This window comes from Alternaria atra, assembly GCF_907166805.1.
Source record: "Alternaria atra isolate CS162 genome assembly, contig: 25, whole genome shotgun sequence".
In the NCBI taxonomy this organism is placed as follows: domain Eukaryota; kingdom Fungi; phylum Ascomycota; class Dothideomycetes; order Pleosporales; family Pleosporaceae; genus Alternaria; species Alternaria atra.
The window spans coordinates 2860390-2885016 of record NW_025091323.1 but is presented as its reverse complement, the minus strand read 5'-3'; the positions used below and the strand labels follow the sequence as shown (position 1 = coordinate 2885016).

Sequence of the window (24627 nt, the reverse complement as noted above, 5' to 3'; positions counted from 1 at the left end):
GAACGGAAGAATGACAGTGTTGATGCACATGACTTTTAATATAGGAGCCATGGGCAAACCCAGAGATCGCCTGGTTTGAAGTTTTCTGGTATGAAATTTAACTGTCCAGAACCCTTTCCAGGGTTCGCTAAGAAATGAACCAAGGTTGTTGGTTTTCTTGCTGGTTCTACAAGAGCTGCTCCAGTTAGGGAAGCGTGTAGTATTACTTATGATAGGAAGCTCATGAAGAATCGGCTTTACCTGACTTGACAGTAGGTCATCCGTTGTCGCAAACTTACATAATGCAATAACCTTCTATTGCACTGGGTGCTAGAGTAAGATATAGTAGATACGACCTTCCTCCGACGGGTGAAATTACAAGCTCTCTCCACTGCGTAACGCTGAAATGTAGGTTGACTAACATAATTAGAAGGCACAGACGGCCATTTCAAGCTGACTGCTGGATGGTAATAGGCATGGCGAAAATATTTCAGGAGTACCCCATAAGCAGATTCAGGTTACCAATGGCAATTACTGGATTACTATCTAAAGCTTCCCATCCAGAACGCACAGTTAGCACAGCGAGAGATGTTAAAAACAGTGGTGATGTGAGCATAAGCAAACCATCACTACATACTGATAGTACCTTCTCTGCACGAAGATAGTTTGACGGATGACGATGATGTAGGTTGGAGAAGGACGCATGCCAGGCAGGCCAGGCAACCGGGAACGGCGATGACATTCGCACGGGCCCCATGCTAGTCGGGCCGACGCCAATCGGAAGCTTCGCGTCATCGCACCTACACCTCAAACACGCGATGTTTGCATACAAGATAGCTGGACCGTCGCTGCGGTCCGCATGCTACGCGTCTCGGCAACGGACGATTTCTGTCTTTCGTCCTGCTGTGTCACAACTTCGTCACCTTTCGGGGCAGCGCGTGCAATATGCCCAGCGGAGAAGTGGAGCCCCGAGGCCTACCCACGAACAGCCACCTATACCGGAAGAAGTATTACAGCAGGCGATAGACGATGCTTCCGACAATACATATACGCAATTTCCCAAGGTTAGGGTGAGATATCTGCTTCCTGCGATATGGGCGCTCTCTGTATCCGGCGGCATCTTTTATGGCCTCGCCTACCTAGAAGCCAAGAGGGAGCTCAAAACAAAGCCAGCATCTGCTGGAGGATGGCTTCAAGCGCCACAATGGAGTACAAGACAACGCGGACCACCAACCCCGACTGAAGTCGTAACTGGAGCCTGGACCAATCTCGATCCCATTTCGAGAGTCACGTACGGAATTATTGGGGCCAACAGCGGCGTCCACCTGAGCAGCTTTCTAGTACCCAGAGCCTGGGAAACTTTGTGGCATTTACCCGCTCGCAACGTCAATTACACCCAGTTTACATCCATGTTTGTACATTCTGGAGCTTTGCATTTCTTCGTCAATATGTACTTTTTGAACAACTTTATGGCGCCAGTTGGCTACTCTCGCCTATTCGAAGGCAGTCCATACCATACGTTATCATTTTATCTCTCAGCTGGCGTGCTGTCAGGCTTCGCCCAACACTGGACGACCTTAAGTACTCGCATACCTTTTCACAGGCGACCAATTCCTGAGATCTTCATTCGCTCTGGGGGCGCGTCAGGAGCACTGTTCGGAATTCTGGGAGTCTTCTGCATGCAATACCCCCACGCTGGCCTAGGAATACTATTCGTTCCCGTACACTTCGACGCGCAATATGTACTGCCTGCGATCCTGCTTTTCGATCTCGTTGGCATTATTCGTGGGTACAGCTTTGTGAACTTTGGTCACGCGGTAGGTCTGACACACAGCAATACATGGGTCTTACTAACAACAATAGGCTCACTTTACCGGTGGAATGTTGGGTGTAGCATACTCGTATTTTGATGGGAAAACGAACCTTTGGAAACCACTAGTGCGCCACTGGAAACGCCGTCTGCAGCAATCCTAGTCGCTTGGAAAAGCTTGGGTGATCAAGGATCATCAATGGCTATACGGAAGGCTTGACGACTTGAGACGGCCTGGAGATGCGATAGAAGTCTCATTTCAGAACATTACCATGAAGCGCATGTGATCCTCTCGACACATGCAATTGGACAAAGAACACAAACACGATCAAACTTCGCAGCATTTTCAATGAAGGCAGGGGTTTGCTTACGCAGGATAACTAAAACTTTCTTCTTTTCCTTTCATGTGATGCAAACTGATGATCTCGCGGCGGAAGACTCACCATAACCTATAAGAGCAGATATTCCACATGCCCACCAGCACCATCTACGTATGGAGCGGAAACATGCAAGCTAACATGTCCAGAAATAGCGTTACCATTGCACTCGAAACTGATGATGGTCGTCATGTCCCGACTGAACTCAGCAGTCGCATGCGTAGACGTTGTCCCGCATTGAACGCGATACCCCAAGGTGCCATACTACGAGGTGTAGAAGTCGAACCTTTCCGCGCCGTGGTGAGCTATCTGGATGGCGACGAGTCCCCGAGAATCTCGGTCTTCACAAATCACATCGGTAGCAATGAATTCTTACTTTTCTTCGCTCAAACGTGGGTGCTCGCGGCGCGACTTGGTCTTCCTATTTTGCAGAATGACCTCATGACAATCATGATCAGTATTCATGCCAGCATGGTTGACGGAAGAGGCACAGACTCGGGACTTCAGTACACCGCTGGCGAGTCCCTCTCCAAAGCTTTCCAGCATCTCCGAGACCAAATTGGACGCAACACCGATGCCGAAAACTTTCTCATATGCTTCGCTGGTAGGACAGCACCGCTGATCGACGAGCTGGAGCGGAACCTCAATAGCGGAGAGATTGACGGCGCCATTCGAAAAGAGATACTGGCGGAAGCACGATCTTTCGGTCCAGATCCCATCAAACACCATCCACAAGCATTCCTCGTCAATCAGGAGAATCCCCTAGAATACCCAAAACTCGAGATACAGTCGAAAAATGTACCGTGGGCACTTTCCGAGACATCACTTCCGGACATCGTGGATAAGGCAGCTACACCACAGCTTTCTCATATGTACGGAGAACTGGGCAACGACATGCGAAAGTAACCTTCGGAGATCACAGTACCTAAGTATCCTATACGACGCCCTAGGTCTCCATATCCTACTTTCCAGCGAACACGCAGCCCGCTTCCCGACTGGCCGCACGATACTTCTGATATCAATGTGCGCATGCAGCCCGGCGACCCCGACGACCCCGACGACCCAGGTCCATGGCATCCATCGCAGGCTGTGAATTTTGATGATCCCAGTCCTCCCATCATCGATCGGGATCCAGATCGCCCTACATCGCTACCGCCGCTATCATCGCTATCATCCCTACCCCCGCTCTCGTCCGTATCTCCACCCTCATACGCATCGTTACAACTATCCTTTGGTCGGTCCCAAGACCGTGAACCCAAAGCGCCATATATCATCCAGATTATTCAACATAACAACAGCGCCCACGACAATGCGAATCACATCCAGAATGGGGACAAAAATACCGCAATAGCGCAAGCTCAGGGTGGCGGTAGACGTAGGAATGGGGCTGTACGAGCCGTAGCAAGCAGCGGTGGGAACAGCAACAAGCTAATCAAAGAGAGAAAAAGAAAGCGATGTAGATGGTTCTCACTCTTGACCTGCGGCAGTAAGCACCATTAGAAGGGAACCCGACACGATGGAGATACCGAAGGGTATGGCATGGAGGTTATGAACATCAAATCGTTTTATTGGTAGACTGTTTATACTGGCACATACGCCGTCGTCGTCGTAACCAAAAACTTCTGAACCATTAATCGTACTCCAAACAAAACTTCTTCATCCTACTGAAGATGACTTTCTACGTGCAGTGACCATATCCTCAGAAACCAACCCCTGACTTTGGCTTTCCTGCTCATCCTACGTTTTGCACTAGCTGTTCCATTCCTCTCGCTATCTTGACGTAACAAGTATACGCTATCCCTCGCCCGCAGAGCAAGATTGCCTAGCCCTTCGATCTCTACATCTTCTTCGTCTTCTTCCATTTCCTCATTGATACTAGACCTGTAGTCTGGAATAGTGTTGTGAAGACCAGTCCTCATCCTCCGGCGCTTCTCGAGGACGATACTGTCGACAGCACAAAGAGCTAAGCGAGACATGTCTTCAATGTCTTCGAGTTCCTCTTCGATCTTATTGATGCTCATGTCTGTTGGTAAGGATGATGGCTTTCTTGCTTGGTAGCGCATGAGTGGGCACCCGATCGCGAGGATGTTGCTGTCTGTGGTGTTGGTGCACGATGGCATGTTTCAGAATCTGTGGAGTGCTCTAGCTGTAAAGCGTCTGTCAATCGATATGAGCTAAGTGGCGGTATACGAGACTCTGGATGTACTCACTATCAGCTGAACGCTGCTTTCGCTGCCAGGTATCGTAAAGGCTGGAGGTATTCACAATAATCGAGAGTGGAGATGGCTTTTGCTTTCGCAGTGTCTGGAGCGATACGCAGCTGCAAGGTGTTTGCGATCTTTGAAATAACGGCATATGATCTGAAAAATAAATGATGGTGGAAATATTTAGCATTGCTTTAATATTGGTCGTGGAAGCTACTACGAGTGGACCTTGATTGGTAGATCTTGTAAACGCACACCATGGTTTCAAACATGCTCTCTCCTCTATTGCATTACTCATCCCGTCATTTCTCATTGGAAGCCGAAATACCCTGTTATATGCATCAAAGCCATGGCACATAGCCTACCCAGATATCGTGCAACGAAAAGCGCGCGTCGCATCCTATTACAAATTGAACCTCTTGATGTCTGCCGCCTTGAACTTTCCACCAAGAGTCTTAACCTTTTCTTTGAATTACTGCTGGATATCTTCAGGCATAGCGGAGAATCCTCCAATCTCTTTGACCCTGCTCCTCAGCTCGACTGGAAGCAGTGTCAAATAGTCCATGTCGGGCGAGTTCATCATCTCCTCGAACTTCCCATAGAACATCTCTTCAAACTTGTCCGCGTCAAGTCCATGTGGATAACTGCATGGGCCCTCATGCGAAATATCGGTGTAGCCTAGATCGCGTAATGTCTGACGCGCGAGAATCTTCATCTGCTGCTCACATTTGGTACAATACCAACGTGACACCATACCTACACCAAGCTTCTTTACACATGACTTGTGAAAGTGTCGAGTGGGGCAATCGCGATGTGAGCAAATGATAGTCTCCTTCACTGGTGACACCTTCGATACGGCGGCACGACAATAGCACATGTACTTCGTACCCGGGCGCTTGAACTCGTTTTGCTGAATATCCTGTAGCATACTCTGAGTAAGCTCCTGCTTGATGAAACCGTTCTTAGCATAGAGTCGCTCGAAACGAAGCTCTTGCGCCATGAGAGCTCCAGGGCTGTATCCATTCTTGACGTCATCATACTCCTTCTGCAGACGAGCAGGCACTCCTTCTGGATTGTGATTACGCGCTCGGCGGGCAGGGTCCTCCATGAAGTAATTGATCATTTCATTATCGATGAGCATCAAGCGGCCCTTGGTTCGATGGTTCTTCTCATACAGTGATAGCAGCCTCTCCCCATGGAGGCGGTTGAATGGTCCAGTACTACACAGCTCAACACAAGGCATCGCTAGATAGCACTGATCCGCCAAAGGATCGACACACGAACAATCTGCACTTGAGTTAGTGTCAGCTGTCAAGATGCAACTATGATGTACTTACGAGGCTCGTGGAAAGGACAGTCCGGGACGTTGTTATTCTCGAAATGACATGAAGTATTCTGTGAGCAACCACTCCATGATGGCGAAGATGGATTGGTGAGTTGATCAACGACAAAGTTGCGCAGAAACCTAATCCAGTGCATGTGCTTGCCGTGCTTTGTGACCACCATTGGTGATACCTCGCTAATGGGTCCGGAAATTATAGCAATTGGCTCTACTACTGCCTCAGTGGTCATATCTCCAGTTTTGGCATCCACCCAGTAAGATTGCAGCTTCTTGTCGATATCCAGAACGCCGGTGTCGAGCTTGAACTCTGGTGGCGTAGAAAGACCTTGAGCTAAGACGGTAATCTCCTCGTTAACATCTTTGTTGAGATCCCCGATGACGACCTCCTCTGATGTAGACTGCTTCTTTGCTTTGCGCTTAGCTTCCCGTGCCTTCTTAGCCTTCTTCTTTTGTGACACCACGGGATGGCCACTGGCATAGTCTTCCGTCTCGATAACGAAGCTCTCAGGTTCCTTGGGATCCCAGGTAATCGGAGGCTTCACCGCATTAGCTTGGGAATAGACGTCGTTAGACGAGCTTCTCGCGGCTAAGAGATCGGGGAAGTTGGATGAGTCGGAAGACCATGGAGTCGGCCCCGGTGGAGAAGTTTGAGCCAGGCGCTTGCTTGATATATTGCCCCAAAAGCGTGCCTTTGGCGTCTGCATTGTGGGTACACTTTCGTTCGTAACAGTCTCCCAGCCATTGAGGGCCGGGTTGAGGGGTTCCTTTGTCAGACCACGTACCGGAGCCGGTCCGCGCTCCGAAGCCTTGACGTTGATCACCACGACCGCGGCAGCCGGCCTGCCAGAGGTCGGGACAGGTGGTAAGGATAACAGCGGAGTGTTGTAAGGCTCGACATCCACAAGGTAGAGTCCGTCGTCGCCATTCACACGCTTGTGGCTACTCTCAAGATGTCTACGGTCGGGGCTGTGAGCAATTCCAGGCCGCTGAAGGAACTGATTCTCGTACTGTTCGCTGAAAAATGTTAGCTGCCACACTCTTCTATAGATACGACGATATTGTGTAGCATCTTTCTTTGAACCCCAGCCAATCTGAGATAAGGACAAGGGCAACATACCCTGATGATGGACAAATCTCGTCTGCAGGGGAGATGGCACCACTGACATCACTCGAACTAGACGCGAATTTCTCTCCGGTCTTCCAGTCCTTATTGGTATATCTCTTCTCTACGATCCCATACGATGTCTTGTTGGTATATCTGAGGTAGCCAGCTCGCCGCATGCGCGATTCAGCATTGTCCTTGTTGACCAGAACGATATCCTCGAGCACAGCTTGCTTAAAACCGTTGACGAGACTTAGAAATGTCTTGAGCTCTTTTCCTTGCAACCCCTTGGTTTTTGTGTTGCGCCTGAGTAGCTTATTGATGCGGAAGGTCTCCAGGATGCGTTTCATTCCGGCTTCGAAGCCAATGTCAGGCGTATCTTCAGGAGCCTCGGCGAGCTTCCTAAGCCCCTTCCGGCTGACCTGTGTACTATAAACATGGGCGTGGTACTACAGAGGAGTCAGCAAATTGAATGAGAGCCAACGAGATTGGCATAATTCCAGCACTTACACGAAGCTGCCTCTCAATCTCTTCATCCTCTTCTGGATTTTGCGGTCCGTCAGCGTCATTGCCCGTTATGCCTTCAGCAGAATGCACGACGGAGTCGATATATCTGATTTCCTCCTGGGTGATGACTCTCGATCTACTTGCCCCTCTCGCAAGACGCTTCGCGTCCTTCCTCTCACGCTTCGATGATGGCGTGTCCTCGTCGCCCGGCTCTCTCGCTCTTCCGCGTTCTTCTGGCTCGGGTTCGCCCGGCACGATATTCCAGTCGACCTCGCCGCAACTCTCGTAGACGGAGCGTAAGCGCTCTGCGATGTCGTGGTGGCGCTTGTAATGCTGTTCCTCTATGCCCATACAGTACTTGCAAGTGTGACCGCGAAGGCGCATGAACATAGCCTAGATAGTTAGTACGCTAGTCGCCTCGAGTATATTTGACATAACAAACCTGATGAAAGCGCACGTATGGCTCGCTGTGCTTACCAAAACAGGACGCTCTCGCTCCAGGATGACTCAGGGGACGCTCACAGAACCCGCAGTGGTGTCTGGTATGGTCAGCGAGAGTATATATTTTGGGTGGTTGCCTCAGGAAAGATTCTAGCTGCCCAAACCAATAAACACTGGAACTAACAACTTACTTGAGCGCCTCCGAATTCTCCCACTTGAAGAGTAAGTTATTAACCATCTCGTGTTCTGATGTGGGCTTTTCAAACTAAACGTGGTCCGATGGTTGTGAAGAAACGTAGGTGGGGGTTTGTGCTGTGGAAGTGCGAGCGGGGAAAGAGTGCGCGACTGAGACGACACTTTTGCCTGATCGCAAAATCTTTAGTGAATGAGGCACGGGAGCATTTGAAATTGTTTTCGCCAATGTAGCGGGGTGAGGTGCAATGGTCGTGCGTGACAGCGTGTTTTCATAGCCCAAGGCTGACTACGTAATTGTGGAAAGAGCGAGTGACTGTGACAACACAACGATGAAACGATTTTTGTAGAGACAGCGTTCGACGAAATCAAGATAGTACACGTTCACGCCGGATCAATGGAAATACCTCCCTTCTCGTTGCGATATAGCGACTCGTCGTTGCGGTGTAGGATGCAGTGAACCGACAATCCGCGATGTGCGCGTTGTTGCATCGTCGTGGCCGGGATTAGAGACAGGATTTGGAGACACTGCAAACGCGCAAACAACGAATCAAGTACCGCCAATCAGAGCTAGGCATCCGATACAATACGTGCACCAGCCCAGACATAGGGATAGTTACGTTGGTACCAGTTGACGCTTCGACGTGTTAGTAATATTGCCTCGGCTGCGATTGTCACTCTCTACTTACAAGGTCTTTCGCCCAGCAATGCGCGGGTGCGTCGCCCACGATCCACCCAGCGTGACGTTGTGTTTACCGTCGAAGAAGTCGGCTGCCTGCTGTTAACATCATCCCATCATGTGTTGACGAGCAGAAGCCCGCCGGATCCCCTCATACCTGTATAACCCGGGTACAACTCCATCGGCTCAAAGCCGTCATGCTTCTCCAGCACAGTACTAGTCCACTCCCAAACACCGCCCAGATCAGATTGGCCGCAGAGCTTGTTGCCCTTCTCGACCACTGAGACTGGATGCCAGTGTTTGAAGCCCACGTTCGTCCCTTCAAGGTCGATGAAGAGATCGCGTGGATTGAGACCAGATGCTGCGCCGGAGTCGCCGTTGGACAAAGAGTGTGATGGCGGCGTCTCAAATACGCCTTCGTTGATCAAATGACTGCAAAACTTTAGCCGATCGTCCAAGGCATTTCGAAGCATCCATCTTACCCATTCACTGCTGGAATCGTGTTTCCGAGCGACTTCTCAAACTCCGGCTTCATGCTGTCGACGTAGCTGTAGATGCTTCGTGCTTCTTCCACCGTGGGGATACGGCCGCCCATCCATTGTGCGCAGCCAGCTAGTTCGTCGTACGATGCCACGACGGGCCAGCCCATTGCGAACTTCAAAGGAACAGTGCCGTATACAGTGCGGACAAACTTGTCCTCGGTAATGCTCTGAGGTGAGCCGTTGGCGCCATCATGGTAACCGTTCACCACGCTGTCTCTCTTGCTAGTGCTTGCGCCCTTGGCATTGGAGTATGGCTGCTCGCACCACGATGCAGGTATAGCTATATACAACAGTCAGTGAAGCTCAGTCAAACGGTTGGTCAAACTAGCGCCAGCGGTTCTGCTGCAGTGATCACGCACCTGTCTTTCCTGTCTGAGACAGATATGTGGCGTACTCTCCGTTTGTTATCGGGCGAGCCTTTGCACGGAAGGACTTCACATGCGCTGAGCGGCGAGGTTTCTCGTTGTCCCATCCAAAGTATCGTTCGGTCTTGGAGTCATTCTCAGGGTCTTCAAGACCTATTTGGATATCTGATTCGGGAATCGTGAACCATTGGTTTTCGGTTGCCAGAGTCTGCGACTGCGCTGCGAATGCTGCGAAATCTGGAACCTTGGTTCCAGGAGGTGGCAAGACCTTGTCACTCTGGATCAGCATGTAGAGTAAAGTCTCCAAATGCATGACTTCATGCTCAAAACCGATCCACAGTGCTCGAGACACGCGGCCGTTAGTTTCTGCTTCTCCTGAACTGTAGAGCGCTTCGACCTTGTTTCGCACAGTATCTTGGAATTTTAGAATGATCTTTAACGGCGGCCACTCTTCGGGAACCTCGGAGTGGGCATGGCACTGAGTCGGGTCTTCGACATCAGGGTCAACACCGCGCTCGAAGATTTTCCAGAAATAAGCAGGGTCCGAAGGCTTGCCGTCGGTGGCACGGGCGATGTGAATATCCAAGAATGTGGGAATATGGCCAAGATAGAAGATGCACTCGTTGCGAAGCTTGATGGGCTTGGAGAGTAGATCTTCTTCGGGTATCATCTGCTTTGAGACCGCATCCCAGGCCGTCCAAAGTTCCTGCCACTCAACGAGTGACGGTACTGGCTTTGCCGCGTACTCCTCAGGCTTGGTGGGGAAGAACATTGCAGGCTTGGAAACGAAATGCAGGCCGTAATCGCCCTTCGAGTTCGCCCACACAACGTTTTCCGCGAGTTTGGCCAACTCCCAAAGCTCTTTCGCTTCCTCACGACTGTACTTGTAAGATTCTTCAATCCGGATTCGTTCGCCCTGTTTGATCGAGACACCGTCAACAACAGTGTCTTTGCGTGGTGCGACGAAAGCGTGATGTCTACCTGCTTGGTTGTCGTACTCGCCAATGGCCTCCCAATCTTGGATATCGAAAGCCTCCTCGCCCATGAGCGTGTTTGCGTGCTTTAAGCCGTTGAGAATGAATTTGTGCGTTACACCGTCACGATCGTTGTACGCATGGTAAACACGCTAGTTTGGGTACATAGTCAGTGTATGTTGGTGTGTATGCTGTGACGATGGGTTACCTCAGGATCTTTGCATGAATCGATGCCGATAAGCATGGTATCGCCAGTCTGTAAGACTGCACCAAACCCGGCAAGGAATGGCGGCACCTCATGACGCTTAAAATTGCCCAGGCTAGAGCCCAGCCAAAGAATGGTCTTCGGTTTCGCTTCGATTTCGGGAGTCTTCAGCCACTCTAGGGCATCGTCGTACGTGCCATATAGCCCAAAGCACTTGACATGCTTGTATCCTTCTGCATGCTTAGTTAGCGAGTGGTCAGGAGGGTGGTTCACGTGGAACACGGTATCGCGTAGTGATAAGGAGATAAGGGTTTTGTTGCCCATTATATTGACACGCATATATGCAGGTTCATGTAGGTCTGGACCACATTCACTGAACAGTGTATACTGTGGCACGCTTGATTTAAACCCCACCCCCTCTCTGCAATACCGATTATCATGAAATGGTTACTTACCTGTAGGTATTTCGCCGAATGTCCTCTTCAGCTCTGGGAGGGATAGATCGACAGCGTAATACTCGACGTCTTTGCCAAGACGATCGACGGCCTGCAAAAGTATATTCACCTTTCTGAGGTTGCTACAAGAAGATTAGTACTCACGAAGCACAGGGCTCGTTTCCAATCTCGTTTCAAGTGGGAGGCAGGACCCTACCCACTCCCCAGTTCCACGATGATGGAATTCGGCGGGATTCGTTCGGCGATTTTATCCGCATATGTCTCGAGGACCTCGATTTCGGCATTTGTTAGGTAGTACCTGGCGTAGCGAACAGTATCAGCTCGGAGTTGATTTAAGCCACCAGTGAGGCTACTCACTCTTCTTGGTATGTAATTTCTTCGAATAATCGAAGACCTTTCTGGCTGATAGAGCAAGATAGGGTTAGCGTGCATCTTACGCTGGTTGCATCACCGCTTACTCGTAGAGCAACAACGTGGGCAGCTTCTTTTCGCCACCATTCTCAGGCCGTAGACCCTTCTTGATATCGGCGAGGATATCGGACTCCGCAGTGTCTGTCCGGATATCAATTATTTTGGTCGCCATTTTCCCGCGGGGCTTGAACTTGGATAGGATGGTATAATAAGTCGATATGCCCGTCAAGATCCGTTCTGTTAATCACACCTAATGCCGAGGGCTGCGCAATACTTATACAGCGCAAATGGTACGTAATGTGGGTACTCGGACGCTTATGCCGTGCGGTAGCTGACGGTAACTAGAGGACCGGTAATAGTTCTAATGGAATAGTGCAGAATGCAATGTGTCGCCAGTGAGCAGGTACTGCCACACACTGCTTGGCTAGCGGCTGCAGTGGTAATATCACTCACAAACTCACGACAAATCAAGACATGCGTTCTTCTCACGATCAACAGCGGTACGACGGGAATGCCTATATAGTTCGAGCACATCATGGACAACAACCCCGCCCGAAGAGATTGCACTGGTACCAATGCGATCCGGAAGCATGGTACATGAGACGTCCAGCATTGCTGCGAGGCCACATTGATGACGTCATTGTTTTCCAGCTAAGGAAGGGACGGAAGTCCGGGACCAACAACGTTGAGCAGCTCTAGGGAAGCCGACGCCAAACGAAAGCATTCAGGAACACGCTGCAAGATGGGCAGTTGCTCGGTCGCGGACTCTCGCCAACCGCAACAAGTTCATGGACGATCACGGTGCCTGTTGCGGGGTCGATGAATTGCTGCATAAGCGATGCCGTCACAGTGGAGTCGCAGACTTGTTGACACATGACACTGGGTTGGCAAGACTTTGAAGTGTGTGGTGATCACAGCGTGATTGGTGACGTGAGCGTCTTGCTAAGCAGAATTGACTTTGGCGTGGGCAAAGTGCAGTACCAGCATAACGAGTAGATGAACGGAAGCAAGTAAGAAGCAGCAAAAGAGCGATAGCGATGGTTTGATGCATAAGGATGCCCTGTATGATAACTCGAAGTTTGGCCTGTGTTGGCGCATGCCGAGGTGCGACGCCAGCGCGGAAAAGTAGCGCGCGGTCATGTCCGCCCACTTGGTCATCAAAAGGTGCCATTTAACCATAGCCATATTCACCATGGACACCAGGCCAGCGCTTGTGCTGAGAAGCCACGAGCCAACCATCAGGTAACATGGTTAGCATGTCCGTCGCGACGTTGAATACATGCAGGTACTTACGCTCGCCCGCTGTCCTGGCCAAGAATCTTGGAAGCACTATCCTCCCCCTTCCCTTCCAATATCATACAACACTCATGCCCAGAAACGATCGCGGTGCACCCGAGGGCTGACTCGGGGTAATCCTGCTCGAAAATCCAGGGCCAATGCTTGTTTGCTTGATTTATCTATCTCGCCTCCGAGTATCGCGGAATCTGCCAAGGTTTGGGATTCTCTAAGACGAGTACTGATGAGCCTCCCAAGCAGATAGCTCTTACGGGACTCCCCTTCCATGCACGTAAACCAGAAGTCATGGTTTCTCACCGATGATGTGTCGCCTTGGATAATACTACGCATCATGTGCAGAAGCACAACGTGGCTTGCCCCTTGCATAGGACATCACAACACTATCGCTGTGGCCAAACGGACAGCATCCGCTTGAGCCGTACCTGATTCAGCTATTGCAGACCATCTCCGCATATCATTTGCAATGTCAGAGGTTCGGCGCTGGTTCTAATTGAAAAGCCACAGAGTCTTCATCCCCTTGTTTGGATCTTCAGACACGGACCTGGGACCACTTCAACAAAGCCATCAAGGAACTACCTGTGCAACTATACCATCCCACATTGGAGAATATGATGAATATAGCGGTCCGAGTGCTCTGAGTTGCTTATACCGAAGAAGCCTAGCACAGAGCCTGGCTGCTGCAAGCCTCCCGATACCCTTTAGTAGCCCTCCTTCCGATTGTCTTGGAGCATATGGCTTTGTCTCATTCCATGAATACGGACCTTTCCGCTGCATGACTATTACGAGGCGGAAGTCTGGTTGCCAATCGCTCTTGACCTAGAGGAAGGCCTTGCGCCACTGCTCTGCTCGAGACCTGATCGCACTTGTTGTTTCCGGGACTCGCGGCAGCACTCAGCCTTTTGACTGTATTGAACAAGCCTACGCTTGGAGTAGCTAATCTTCATTGTAACGCCCACTACATTCATCTGTGAATAAATGGCTCTCTTAGCCAAACCAAGTCGAACCTCTACATCCGTAATATCTTTGCATTCGCACTACGAACATTAGTTTTGGCCTGTCACATTGCTCACCAGGTTTGAGAAACACTCAGGGTTGCACTACCGGCAGCATGTACTGCACCAAAGCTTCTTCTCAGCCGTGGGGCATCCCTGCTACCAATGGCCTCTTCTCCGCCAACGAGGCCTCCACTTGGCCATCCGGAATCTCGAAGTTGCAATTCGAGAAGGAGATTTTGGAGAACGGTCTCGCCAACTGTGTTACCTATTTACAAGTTCTGCGCAAGAAGCAAGCTCGAACCGAACTGCGATTGGTCACGAACCCCTCACTATCCCGGAAGAAGAGGAAAAAGATGCAACAGAGCAGGCGTGAGTTGGAGAAAGAGATCAAGGACCGAGAGCGAGACGAGCAGGCTTTTCTCAACAATCTCCAGGCTTGCAAAGCAAACATCTACATCGCCGAGACCGTCTCATTGCCAGCTACAGCCATCTCGTCGACAGTACCGGACGTTGCTTCAACCTCGACGCGATACTCATACACAGAAGACGCGCAGACCGAGCCTACAGAGATAGGCTGGAACGGCTGGATGGGTGAGACGGTACTCTCACCCTTTCAAAAGGAGAGCAACAACCCTTTCTTCACGGACAATGTCGCTCCGGATGAGTGTTCAGAAACTGGTAAAATTGGTGGAAATATACTGGAAAAATCCAAACAATCCCTTTCCTTTCCGCGCTTCGAGGATGTCGAAACTAGACCGCGGGTATCGCCCAACACACAGACGCATGCCTTGTTGAACGCCGAGGCTGCAGTCTTTCAGCCTCAACTCATACACACAGGTCAAGGCGATGCTATCGATCAACAGGTAGCCCAACTCCATCTCTCTCTATCGATGGCGATCACTACTTTGAAGATAGAAGCGCTGGAGCTCCTGGAGAGAGGTCTTGTTGGTGACACGGGCATTGTTCCAGCACAACAACAAATTTCTCTTGCAAGTTTTGATAAAGAGGCTAGCATCCAGACTGGGGCCAAACCTACAACACAGCAAAGCCCGAAAAAGGTCACCATAGCTAGGAATCTCAAGATTAGGACAAGCTCTCTATGATGAGAGAACACGGTGGCATGTCAGCCAGCCATTCCATAACACTCCACAGCACTTGGTACTATTGGTAGAGTCCCACTCTCATTAGCGCGTTGCGTGCTCTCCATCCGCATTCTTCCATCCAATTCGATCGCTCGCGATCACATTTTTTAAGTTTCGACTGGCAGCAGGCAGCGTTGACGAGTGGGTGCGTTTGTTGGATCAACACTATTCAAGGAAGATACAGAGTTTGTTCATTTCAATGCAAAATATTAGAGAAGATACATCCTGCTGCAATGCACTCTTGAAAATCCAGAATCTGGTTGCTTGCACATGTCAGATGGCTTCGGCCCATCGCTGCCATGTTAGGTGAAGCGAAATGCCCCACACTGTGCCGTCATAACAGCACACCCGTGTTTGCGCGCTTGCGCGCCTTGCACACAACCGAACGACTCCTCCCCTCACATACACGTTCAACATCCGCACGCTAGCTAGAGTTCAACACTCTGTGCAGTATCGTTGGTCCGCATAAAAAAAGCGCGATTTTCACTCGTCCAAGAAAAGACGGAGCCTAGAGCCGCGTTGTTTGGCTCCAACAAGCACCTCCACTCTATCCCGGCAGTTCATACAGCAGACCACTGCGCAGTGCTTGCATAGCGTCGCGGCAAGCTCGCGCCGCAGCCGTCCCTGTAATATCAACCGGCGAGCCCCTCACCCAGTTCTCGCTGGAAGAATCGATACCTTTTCAATTGCTTCATCTCATCCAACATGGCTGATGTTAGCAATGGATTGAAGACCGACGACGAGCTACGAGAGCGGCCGTCAGCTAAGCCACTGCATCTCAACAACGCAGACGATGCTAAACAAAAGGTCTTGGAGCTGAATGACCAAGAGGATAAGAATCACAAAGATGACAACAAAAAACGAACATATGGAAGGACTCCAGACGGTACAGGTATGTCTCATCTTATGCTGTGCGAAAGCAAAAGCAATTACCATGCATACGTAGCGCACTTGCTCCTACCCCGGCCCACTGATACTGACTCTACATATGTAGTCTTTATCGTTCCACAGACTCACGACATGGTCTCGCAGCTGCTCTCGCCCTCGCAACCCAAAAACCTGTCCGATATAGCAGTCCTCGCCGTGCTTGCTGTCCTGATCTTGACCTTCGTCGTACTGCCCAAAAGCGCCCGCATACCCATATTCGCAATCGTCTTCCTCTTCTGGCGCGCCTGTTACAATGCTGGTATTGGCTGGCTGCTCGATGGACAGTCTAAACACAACCGTCTCGTCCTCTGGGCGAAACAAAGCCATATCTTCGAGAAGCCTGAATCAGGCAAGAACCCACGTCCTGCGCTGTACAATCTCCTCAAGCGGGAATTAGAGACCAAGATCCCGAACGATTATAAGTTTGAGGAGGCGCCGCTCGAGTACAACACATGGCTCGTGTTTAGGCGCGTCGTAGACCTCATACTCATGTGTGATTTCGTATCGTACTGCCTTTTCGCCCTCGCCTGCTTCAACCGCCCCCAAGAGAGCTTTTTCTTGTGGATTCTACGGTGGACGACTGGTATTGTCCTATTTCTTTTCAACCTGTGGGTCAAGCTAGACGCTCACAGAGTTGTAAAGGACTTTGCTTGGTAAACACCTTACTTACATAGCGCATTGCAATCATGGCTTACCATCCTTAGGTATTGGGGCGATTTCTTCTATCTCATCGACCAAAGTCTGACATTTGATGGCGTCTTTGAGATGGCACCGCAGTAAGAGGCCTCATCATGCTTCCCATTGAAGACAACACTAACCCGCCGCTTCCGTCAAAGCCCAATGTACTCGATAGGCTATGCCGGATATTATGGTATTGCCCTTATGATGGCAAGCTACAAAGTCCTAGCGATCTCTATCATCGCCCATGCAGCCCAATTTGCCTTCCTGTCGATAGTAGAGGAGCCTCACATAAATCGTTTGTACAACCCACCGCCTCCCCGCCGTACGCGCCATAATTCTGGGGATCTTGCTATGGAAGATCGACCCAAAACTAGCCAGTCTGATGTCGCCTTCTCCGAGCCAGCCTACGATCCCACCAAGCACCAACCTGCCCAAACGCACCACATTGTAGGGCCTCTTAACACGGATTTCCACCGATCCATTGATCTCACGGTAGTATTGCTCTCGTTCTACATGTTTTGCTTGGCGACGCTAACCCCCAACACCTGGCTCGTGCGAACATTCCTCTTCATCAACGCATTCGGGTGGCGGCTTTGGTACGCGTTAGGACTGGGCTATATTCTGGATCGTCAGTCTAAGAAGAAGAATTGGACCAAACACTTCATCAAGTACGGCGACACGAAGGAGGAAGCCTGGCGCCAATGGAAATCCCTATATCATATGAGTACGACCATGAGTCATGCAAGCCTTGTCGCCGTGGCATGGAAGATGTACAGTCTCCCACCGGACGGCCTGAATGGTCTCACCCTCTTTCGCCACGTTCTTGGCGCAGGTATGATTGTACTTCAGCTCTGGGTTGCCATGAGCATCTACGAGTCTCTGGGCGAGTTTGGATGGTTTTGTGGGGATTTCTTCTTCGACCCGCCCTCGAGATCGCTGACTTACTCCGGCATCTATCGCTTCCTAAACAATCCCGAGCGAGTTCTCGGGTTAGCTGGCGTCTGGGGGGTAGCTCTCATTACATGGAACCCAGCAATCTTCTACCTCGCTACGACCGCACATGTCCTCAACCTCGTATTTCTCCAGTTCGTAGAGAAGCCCCATGTCATCAAGGTGAGTACAAAACGTCTTGGGGTAGACCGGCGACTACAAGTACCTGTCCAAGTTCCTAAAACATTTGGAATTCACGTGAAGTACATGACGCCTCCGTCAACATGCCGAGTTTACCTCACCTGTTTTATCCAATCTTTACTGACTGTGACATGTGTAGTTGTACGGTCAAAACCTACGTGAGATGTCCGGTGTCAGCAAAACAGTACGCCAAGCACTACCAGACCCGGTTCGCCAGTGGCAATCCGCAGCCGACGAGTATCTTAATTCTACTATGGAGTTCATCGAGAAATTCCTGGATAACGCAAGTCCAAAAGTGGCTGCCACTGTCGACGCCTTTGTCAAGGATACAACAAGTCTTTTCAAGTCTTACCCAACGCGTATTCCCGTCAGTGGCCGTTCGTCGGAAACATCTGGTCTAGATCCAAAACAATACAAGCTCGAAGTTGAAGGTACCCGCTCACCACCGACGGTAGAGCAACAAAAGAATGGTGGCCGTGAAGGGGAACTTGCGAGAACGCCAGCAATTCGTACAAATGACTTCAAGACACTTATACTTGAGTACGGTGCCCCCATCAAGGTTCGCTGGCAAGCACCCATCAACCATAGCAAGAAAGACTGGATTGGCTTGTACATGGTTGCCGACAACCAATCTCGGGATGTTACACGCATTAGCTCTAACGGGCGATGGGTGGCCACTAATCCCGATGTCTTCGACTCTACTCGAGCTGACGATGGTATTCTCGTCTCTGACAAACTTCTGCCTGCCAATCCCGCCGATGAGGAGTCGTCGGATTGCTACACTGGCGAGGTTGAATTCCGGGGAGATAAGCTGTGGTGGACTACGGGTGTGTTTGAGTTCCGGTATCACCACGGCGGTCGACACCACGTCATGGCGCTCTCGCAAGCTTTTGAGATTCGGATTCCTAGGTTCGACGAGGACGATGTCGAGGTGGATGCCAATGGCACAATCCAACGTGCTGTGGAGGAAACCCTGCTTCACATCGTCCAGAACTGCTTCGACCACGACCCTGAAATCGCCCCATCTACCCCCGAGGAGCCCTTTGGCAGCCTAGTTGAGCGAGATGGGAAGTTTGCGAAGCGAGTAGTATTTGCAGTCCACCAAATGTACGTCTTTCCCTTTACTGTATGTCCTTTGGAGAGATTATTGACAATGTCCAGGTTCGGTATAGAGTTCGCTCCTGAAGTGGTCCAGGCGGACGGTACGGTCAGTCGACTTGCTTGGCGCATCTTGAATGCTAAGAAAGTCTTGGTGAGCCACTCACAAGCTACCACAAGGGAGTTGGGTCACTAATGGAGTATTGGTAGGCCCCTTACAGCATGTCTTCGGCTACTCACGGCAGGAATACCCCAACAAGGGGTTGAGAAAGGCTTGGACGGTATTCCCGCGCCTGGCTCATGTAGAAGCACGGTCAGTTCTTTGTCTCTGGTTGGGCATTGTCTTGATGAGGAGGGCTTCCAAAAGATGGGTCCGTGTGTCTGGAGAACAACGAGTAAGGTACCATGTGCGAACCGTCCATGTCTCCAGCGGAGCTTGTTATAGTGAGGCGGGTGGATATATGGCAAGCTTGGCGCAAGCAGGTGACGATATGCGTCTTTGGGAGTTGTTGACTACATACGCACGAGGAGTCGAGTAGGAGTTGTGCATACATGCGACGTACTAGTGTAGAGTACTGGGCGTAAAAGAAATAAAAACATTTGATTGATTTTGCACTGTCGACATCATGTGATTGGAGCGACAGGATCAAGAAGAAGCATTCGCACACACAAGCTACTGATTTGGTATCACAGCCTGTCAAGAGTCCATCCATAAATCACTTGGAGATAGCATGCGGGGCTGCATCAAAGGCGGTTCTGTTCACCGTACTCTTTGCCCAGTTTGGGCTTGCCGTCCCCTCACCTTCTCATCAGTGATCAGACGTGATGACCCCATAATATGCATGAGGCTGTGAATCAATGACCTGTGATGACGGCAAGAGCGCATGCGAGCCGCGACCGAGATGCGGAGGTCATCTTATCAGATGGAGATGGAGATGGCGACGCGGTTGACGTGATTCGCGGCGGCTGGTTTAACCTCGGTCTGGCCCATGGGAGTATCTTCTGGAAGCTATCGCGCCTCCGCAGCTGAATAGCCCGCCGTCGCATTCATACCATCTCCACGATAGTACAGCCAGAAACTACCTGTAGGCTGGTGTGCTTTCACTATCATACTGCATTGTTGTGCTGCCTCTCTGTTCTGCGCTGCACGCGTCGTAGCCTCTCATCGTTCGGGAGTCCGCACCTTCCGCACCCCAGCGGGTCCGCACGTCACCACGCGACATTGCGCCCCCTACATTCCCACGTTCATCGTATCAACCCAGCAACTCATCGTTAGCACCTCATGATGGGAAAAGGATCCTCCAAGACCAGCACCAAGGTGCTACCACTCATTCCGCTCGCGTCGCCGCTCGCCCTCCTCCCCGGCACAACACTCAAGATCCCCATCACCAACCGCTCCGATGTCGCCGCCATCCTCGCGAAGATATACAGCATTAGTCCTACAGCGAAGCCCGATGCGGCCATTACAGTAGCTTGTGTGCCGCTGAATTCCAACACGCTCGGCCCGGATGGGCAGTTGTTGATTGAGGATGGACATCAGGGGGAGAAGACGGTGTATGAGAGCGATCCCATGCAGGCGACTAAGAAAGACATCTTTGCATATGCTTGTGTCGCCAAGGTCAGCGGTGTGCAAGGAAGACGGCAGGGCGACCTGAGTCTGGTCGTCGAGGGTCTGGAGAGAGTGCAGGTTGTTGATGTTGTGCAGGAGAGGCCATACTTTGAGGGAGAGCTGATGGCCGTCGAGGAGTACAGTACGTACTATCAACGCCTGAATTCACCTTGGATGGCTACTAACAAGCACAGTCGACATTGCGAGTGCAGATCTTTTGAACCAGTTCAACCTCCTCAAGCAGCTGTCGCGCGAACTGCTCGCCCTTGTCCGCCTGTCGGCCATTCTACCGCGCACTCCACAAGTCACACTCTCCCCTATCGTCGCTCGGAGGCTTGAAGTGTACATCACCCGCAAAGACTTGTCAGAGGCTGGCGCATTGGCCGACTTCATGGCGAACGTGGTAGAAAGCACACACGAGGAAACACTGCGCGTACTGGCAGCTGTAGATGTCAAGGAGAGGGTTGATCGCGTCATCGAGATCCTTCAACGTCAAATCAGCAGCATCCAGGGCAATACACGCATGACAGTCACTACAACGCAAACACAGGGCGGCAGCTTGGACATGGAGACACTGCGACGGTTACAGCAAGAAGCCTTGACAAGAAGGGGCAAGATGGGCGGCGGCCTGCCTGCTGGTTTCCCTGCCGGCTTCCCTGGTGGCGGGCAACAGCAGGCGGGCGAAGAAGAACCGAATGAAATCGACGAGTTGAAGAAAAGGCTACAAGACGTCAAGCTGTCTCCGGACGCCGACAAGGTAGCTCAACGTGAGCTATCGAGATTGCAGAAGATGAACCCAGCACAAGCAGAATACCAGGTCTGCAGGAACTACCTCGAGAACCTCGCCGAAATACCATGGACGAAGATGACTGTCGACCAGCTCGACGCGCAAACACTGGTCAAGGCGAAGAAGCAGCTCGACGATGATCATTATGGTCTTGAGAAGATCAAGAAGAGACTACTCGAGTACCTCGCAGTGCTCAAGCTCAAGGAACAAGCGAACAGGACCATCGACGATCAGATTCGCGCGCTCGCCGAGACACCCGAAGGAGAGGACGAGGCCAAGGAACAAGAGCCTGAGGACAAGGTTGCAAAGGAGCCTTCAGAAGCAGAGCAGCGACTGTTGGAGAAGAAGCGCATGGTCGACAAGTCCCCAATCCTACTGCTTGTTGGACCACCGGGAACGGGAAAGACTTCACTGGCCAAGTCAGTTGCTACTGCGCTTGGTCGCAAGTTCCACCGCATCTCACTTGGCGGTGTGCGTGACGAGGCAGAGATTCGTGGTCACCGTAGGACTTATGTCGCTGCTATGCCTGGTCTTATCGTCAATGGATTGAAAAAGGTCGGAGTCGCCAACCCAGTCTTCTTGCTCGATGAAATTGACAAGCTGGGCATGTCGAACCACAATGGCGACCCCGGCGCAGCCATGCTTGAGGTCCTTGATCCAGAGCAGAACCACACGTTCACAGACCACTACGTCAACATCCCTATCGACCTCTCCAAGGTCCTCTTCATCGCCACCGCAAATTCGCTCGACACCATCCCGCCGCCGCTCCTCGACCGTATGGAGACTATCCAGCTCTCCGGTTACACCACACTTGAGAAGAGGCATATCGCATCAAGACATTTGATCCCAAAACAGATCACGACCAACGGTCTCCGCCACGAGAACCTCAGCATACCCACCGACGTGCTCGACAAGATCATCACATCCTACACACGCGAATCCGGTGTCCGCAACCTCGAACGCGAGATTGGCTCTGTTTGCCGCTCCAAAGCCGTTGAATACGCCACGGCAAAAGACACAAACACACTGGCGGCATACTCTCCCGTTGTCACCCTGGAGGATCTAGACAGTACGCTCGGCATCGAGAAGTTTACCGAAGAGCTCACCGAACAATCATCTCGCCCTGGTGTTATAACAGGCTTAGTCGCGTATAGCACCGGTGGCCAGGGCTCCATCCTCTTCATCGAGATTGCGGACATGCCAGGTTCAGGCCGTGTCCAGCTAACCGGCAAATTGGGCGACGTCCTCAAAGAGAGTGTAGAGGTAGCTCTCACATGGGTCAAAGCCCATGCTTTTGATCTCGGTCTCAGTGCAAGCCACGATGAAGATATCATGAAGAGTCGTAGCATTCACGTCCACTGCCCCTCTGGCGCTATCCCCAAAGACGGTCCTAGTGCTGGTCTCGCTCACACCATCGGACTCATTTCCCTCTTCTCTAACCAACCCGTCCCGCCTACGCTGGCTATGACGGGTGAGATCTCTCTTCGCGGACGAGTGCTGCCAGTTGGTGGTATCAAAGAGAAGTTGATCGGCGCGCTGAGAGCAGGCGTCGAGAGAGTACTCTTACCCGAGGGTAACAGGAAGGATGCTAGGGACCTGCCCTTGGAGGTTACGCAGGGGCTCAAGATTGAGTTCGTCGGCCACATCTGGGAGGCATTGGGCAAGGTCTGGCCTGAGAGGTGGGAGGGTGAAGACGGTAGGAGGGGCTGGGAGAGCAGATTATAGATTGTAGAGTTGTATGAGAGACGGGTTTTGTATGGAATTTGGAAGGAGTTGGTTTGGCGCATTGTATTTAGCGTTGCATTCGTTATTGTTGATGTATCATCATAGCTACTCGCTTCACTCACATACGCACTCATATTTCTGACTTGGAAACGCTTCGTCTCATCTCGCTTCACTCAGTCTTCGCATATATAGCCCTCTTCACTCACTTCCCTTCCTCTCCTCTCAACATCATATTCTTCTTACCTGAAACAATGATACACAGTCCTATGGTGAGTTGCGTCCCGACCCTTCTCCTAAAAGATACCCCGTTGGTTGCATGTGCGGACACTGCCCCAAACAATCGCCGACTCGGGCCACGATTGGTTTACATATCCTTCAACTATGTTGAGGTGGTTTGCGACAAGAGTCGAAAAACTCCAAAATGAAGGAGAACATCGAAATATGTGGAGTGTCGAAACTGAAGCAGTCATTGACATGGTGCCAAATAATGTTTTGTGCTCAAAGGAAGATCGTACTCTACATCTGGCCTTCAGATTTCGGAGAGCCTCAAGTAATAAAACCTATCAGCCAGACATGCAGAATTCCTGAGGGCGGGCTGTAGGCATTGTACCTAGGTATCGTAAGATTGTTTTGAATGACAGAAGTTACGTAGACAACAAGCTGCCAGCCTGATCTAATGGTACCAGGTTGGTAGAATGGTACTTTAAGAACCTGAAATACGATACAGAGGAGGGGTGGTCAGAGAAGCATGGTAAGCTGGCAAATGGGTTTACACTTTAGTTCTTGCGAGTTGGAGACAAGCTGAGCTGTAACGACCTTCTTGTTTAATAGGACACAGTCCGATGTTCAGGCGAGGCAACGGAACTGAGCACTAGTTACACTGAGCCTACGTTGCAAGCTCCGGTTACTTAAACAGCTGAGTGATTGTTCGCTACGGAACCGCTTGTGGCTGACTTGGTACACGAGGCTGAGACTCAGCCTTTTCGGATTGCTGTGGTCTTAAAAGGTTGAATCCTTTCCTACAGCAATAGATATAATACTGTGGGGTTTTAGGAATTCTCTGCCTGGATCTCTAGACACAAGCGAAACATTCATACAACATTACCACCTATGTCTTCGTCAGTGAACAGTCCTAGTTTGCATCCTATAGCCTTGAGGCGCTCTTCGACTGGCTCGTTCAACCACTCAGCCTCGCTAGAATCCACCCAAATTGTAATATTGGAAGATCTGAGTGTGGACGACCGATGATCCACGGGTACCTTGAAGACATTCTACCCTAATGAAACGTGGCTCATCGACACCGCAAACGGACCAACGTTGCAAGCAATCTCGGTGCCGAAAAACCACCCTAATCTTGACGCAAAGCCTACGATATCAGGCGAAGGATGGCTCATCCTTCTGCTTACCTCCAACACATTTTGTCTGGCTGCCATCTTGCTACTCTATTTGTATTCTGGCAACGACAGGCAGTACATGACGTTTGACCCAAACATCCATCTCTTGGTACAATGACTGCCCACTCTTCTGGGCACCATCACCATAGTTGCTTCCCGAAGCGCCCTGGAAGCGTACTTACGTATAAAGCCATACATGTCCCATGGCGGATGGTTGTCGCAACATTGTGGGACCGCAACAAGCAAGAGGTGTAGAT

The 24627-nt window shown here is 51.0% G+C and overlaps 8 protein-coding genes across 8 annotated transcripts; 5 read left to right on the top strand and 3 right to left on the bottom strand.

The window, feature by feature from the left end:
- Positions 1 to 797: 797 nt before the first annotated feature.
- ALTATR162_LOCUS6011 (uncharacterized protein) lies at positions 798 to 1953 on the top strand (the record flags this gene model as incomplete). The annotated part of the gene is made up of 2 exons (XM_043313631.1): positions 798 to 1796; positions 1843 to 1953. The coding sequence occupies 2 exons, from the start codon at positions 798 to 800 to the stop codon at positions 1951 to 1953; spliced, it is 1110 nt and encodes a 369-aa protein (XP_043169566.1).
- A 306-nt stretch (positions 1954 to 2259) lies between these two features.
- ALTATR162_LOCUS6010 (uncharacterized protein) lies at positions 2260 to 3072 on the top strand (the record flags this gene model as incomplete). Its single annotated transcript, XM_043313630.1, has 1 exon — positions 2260 to 3072. One exon carries the CDS (start codon positions 2260 to 2262, stop codon positions 3070 to 3072), a length of 813 nt encoding a protein of 270 aa, XP_043169565.1.
- A 755-nt stretch (positions 3073 to 3827) lies between these two features.
- Positions 3828 to 4286, bottom strand: ALTATR162_LOCUS6009 (uncharacterized protein; the record flags this gene model as incomplete). Its single annotated transcript, XM_043313629.1, has 1 exon — positions 3828 to 4286. One exon carries the CDS (start codon positions 4284 to 4286, stop codon positions 3828 to 3830), a length of 459 nt encoding a protein of 152 aa, XP_043169564.1.
- A 556-nt stretch (positions 4287 to 4842) lies between these two features.
- ALTATR162_LOCUS6008 (uncharacterized protein) lies at positions 4843 to 7711 on the bottom strand (the record flags this gene model as incomplete). Its single annotated transcript, XM_043313628.1, has 4 exons — positions 4843 to 5657; positions 5708 to 6726; positions 6830 to 7263; positions 7325 to 7711. The coding sequence occupies 4 exons, from the start codon at positions 7709 to 7711 to the stop codon at positions 4843 to 4845; spliced, it is 2655 nt and encodes an 884-aa protein (XP_043169563.1).
- An 813-nt stretch (positions 7712 to 8524) lies between these two features.
- On the bottom strand, positions 8525 to 11757 carry ALTATR162_LOCUS6007 (uncharacterized protein; the record flags this gene model as incomplete). The annotated part of the gene is made up of 10 exons (XM_043313627.1): positions 8525 to 8591; positions 8644 to 8725; positions 8791 to 9065; positions 9116 to 9455; positions 9535 to 10666; positions 10723 to 10952; positions 11175 to 11296; positions 11371 to 11472; positions 11532 to 11576; positions 11633 to 11757. The coding sequence occupies 10 exons, from the start codon at positions 11755 to 11757 to the stop codon at positions 8525 to 8527; spliced, it is 2520 nt and encodes an 839-aa protein (XP_043169562.1).
- Positions 11758 to 13989: 2232 nt separating this feature from the next.
- On the top strand, positions 13990 to 14979 carry ALTATR162_LOCUS6006 (uncharacterized protein; the record flags this gene model as incomplete). The annotated part of the gene is made up of 1 exon (XM_043313626.1): positions 13990 to 14979. The coding sequence occupies one exon, from the start codon at positions 13990 to 13992 to the stop codon at positions 14977 to 14979; it is 990 nt and encodes a 329-aa protein (XP_043169561.1).
- Positions 14980 to 15723: 744 nt separating this feature from the next.
- On the top strand, positions 15724 to 19051 carry ALTATR162_LOCUS6005 (uncharacterized protein; the record flags this gene model as incomplete). The annotated part of the gene is made up of 6 exons (XM_043313625.1): positions 15724 to 15910; positions 15965 to 16598; positions 16650 to 16721; positions 16782 to 17739; positions 17897 to 18864; positions 18919 to 19051. 6 exons carry the CDS (start codon positions 15724 to 15726, stop codon positions 19049 to 19051), a joined length of 2952 nt encoding a protein of 983 aa, XP_043169560.1.
- Positions 19052 to 20140: 1089 nt separating this feature from the next.
- ALTATR162_LOCUS6004 (uncharacterized protein) lies at positions 20141 to 22976 on the top strand (the record flags this gene model as incomplete). Its single annotated transcript, XM_043313624.1, has 2 exons — positions 20141 to 20606; positions 20659 to 22976. The coding sequence occupies 2 exons, from the start codon at positions 20141 to 20143 to the stop codon at positions 22974 to 22976; spliced, it is 2784 nt and encodes a 927-aa protein (XP_043169559.1).
- Positions 22977 to 24627: the final 1651 nt, after the last annotated feature.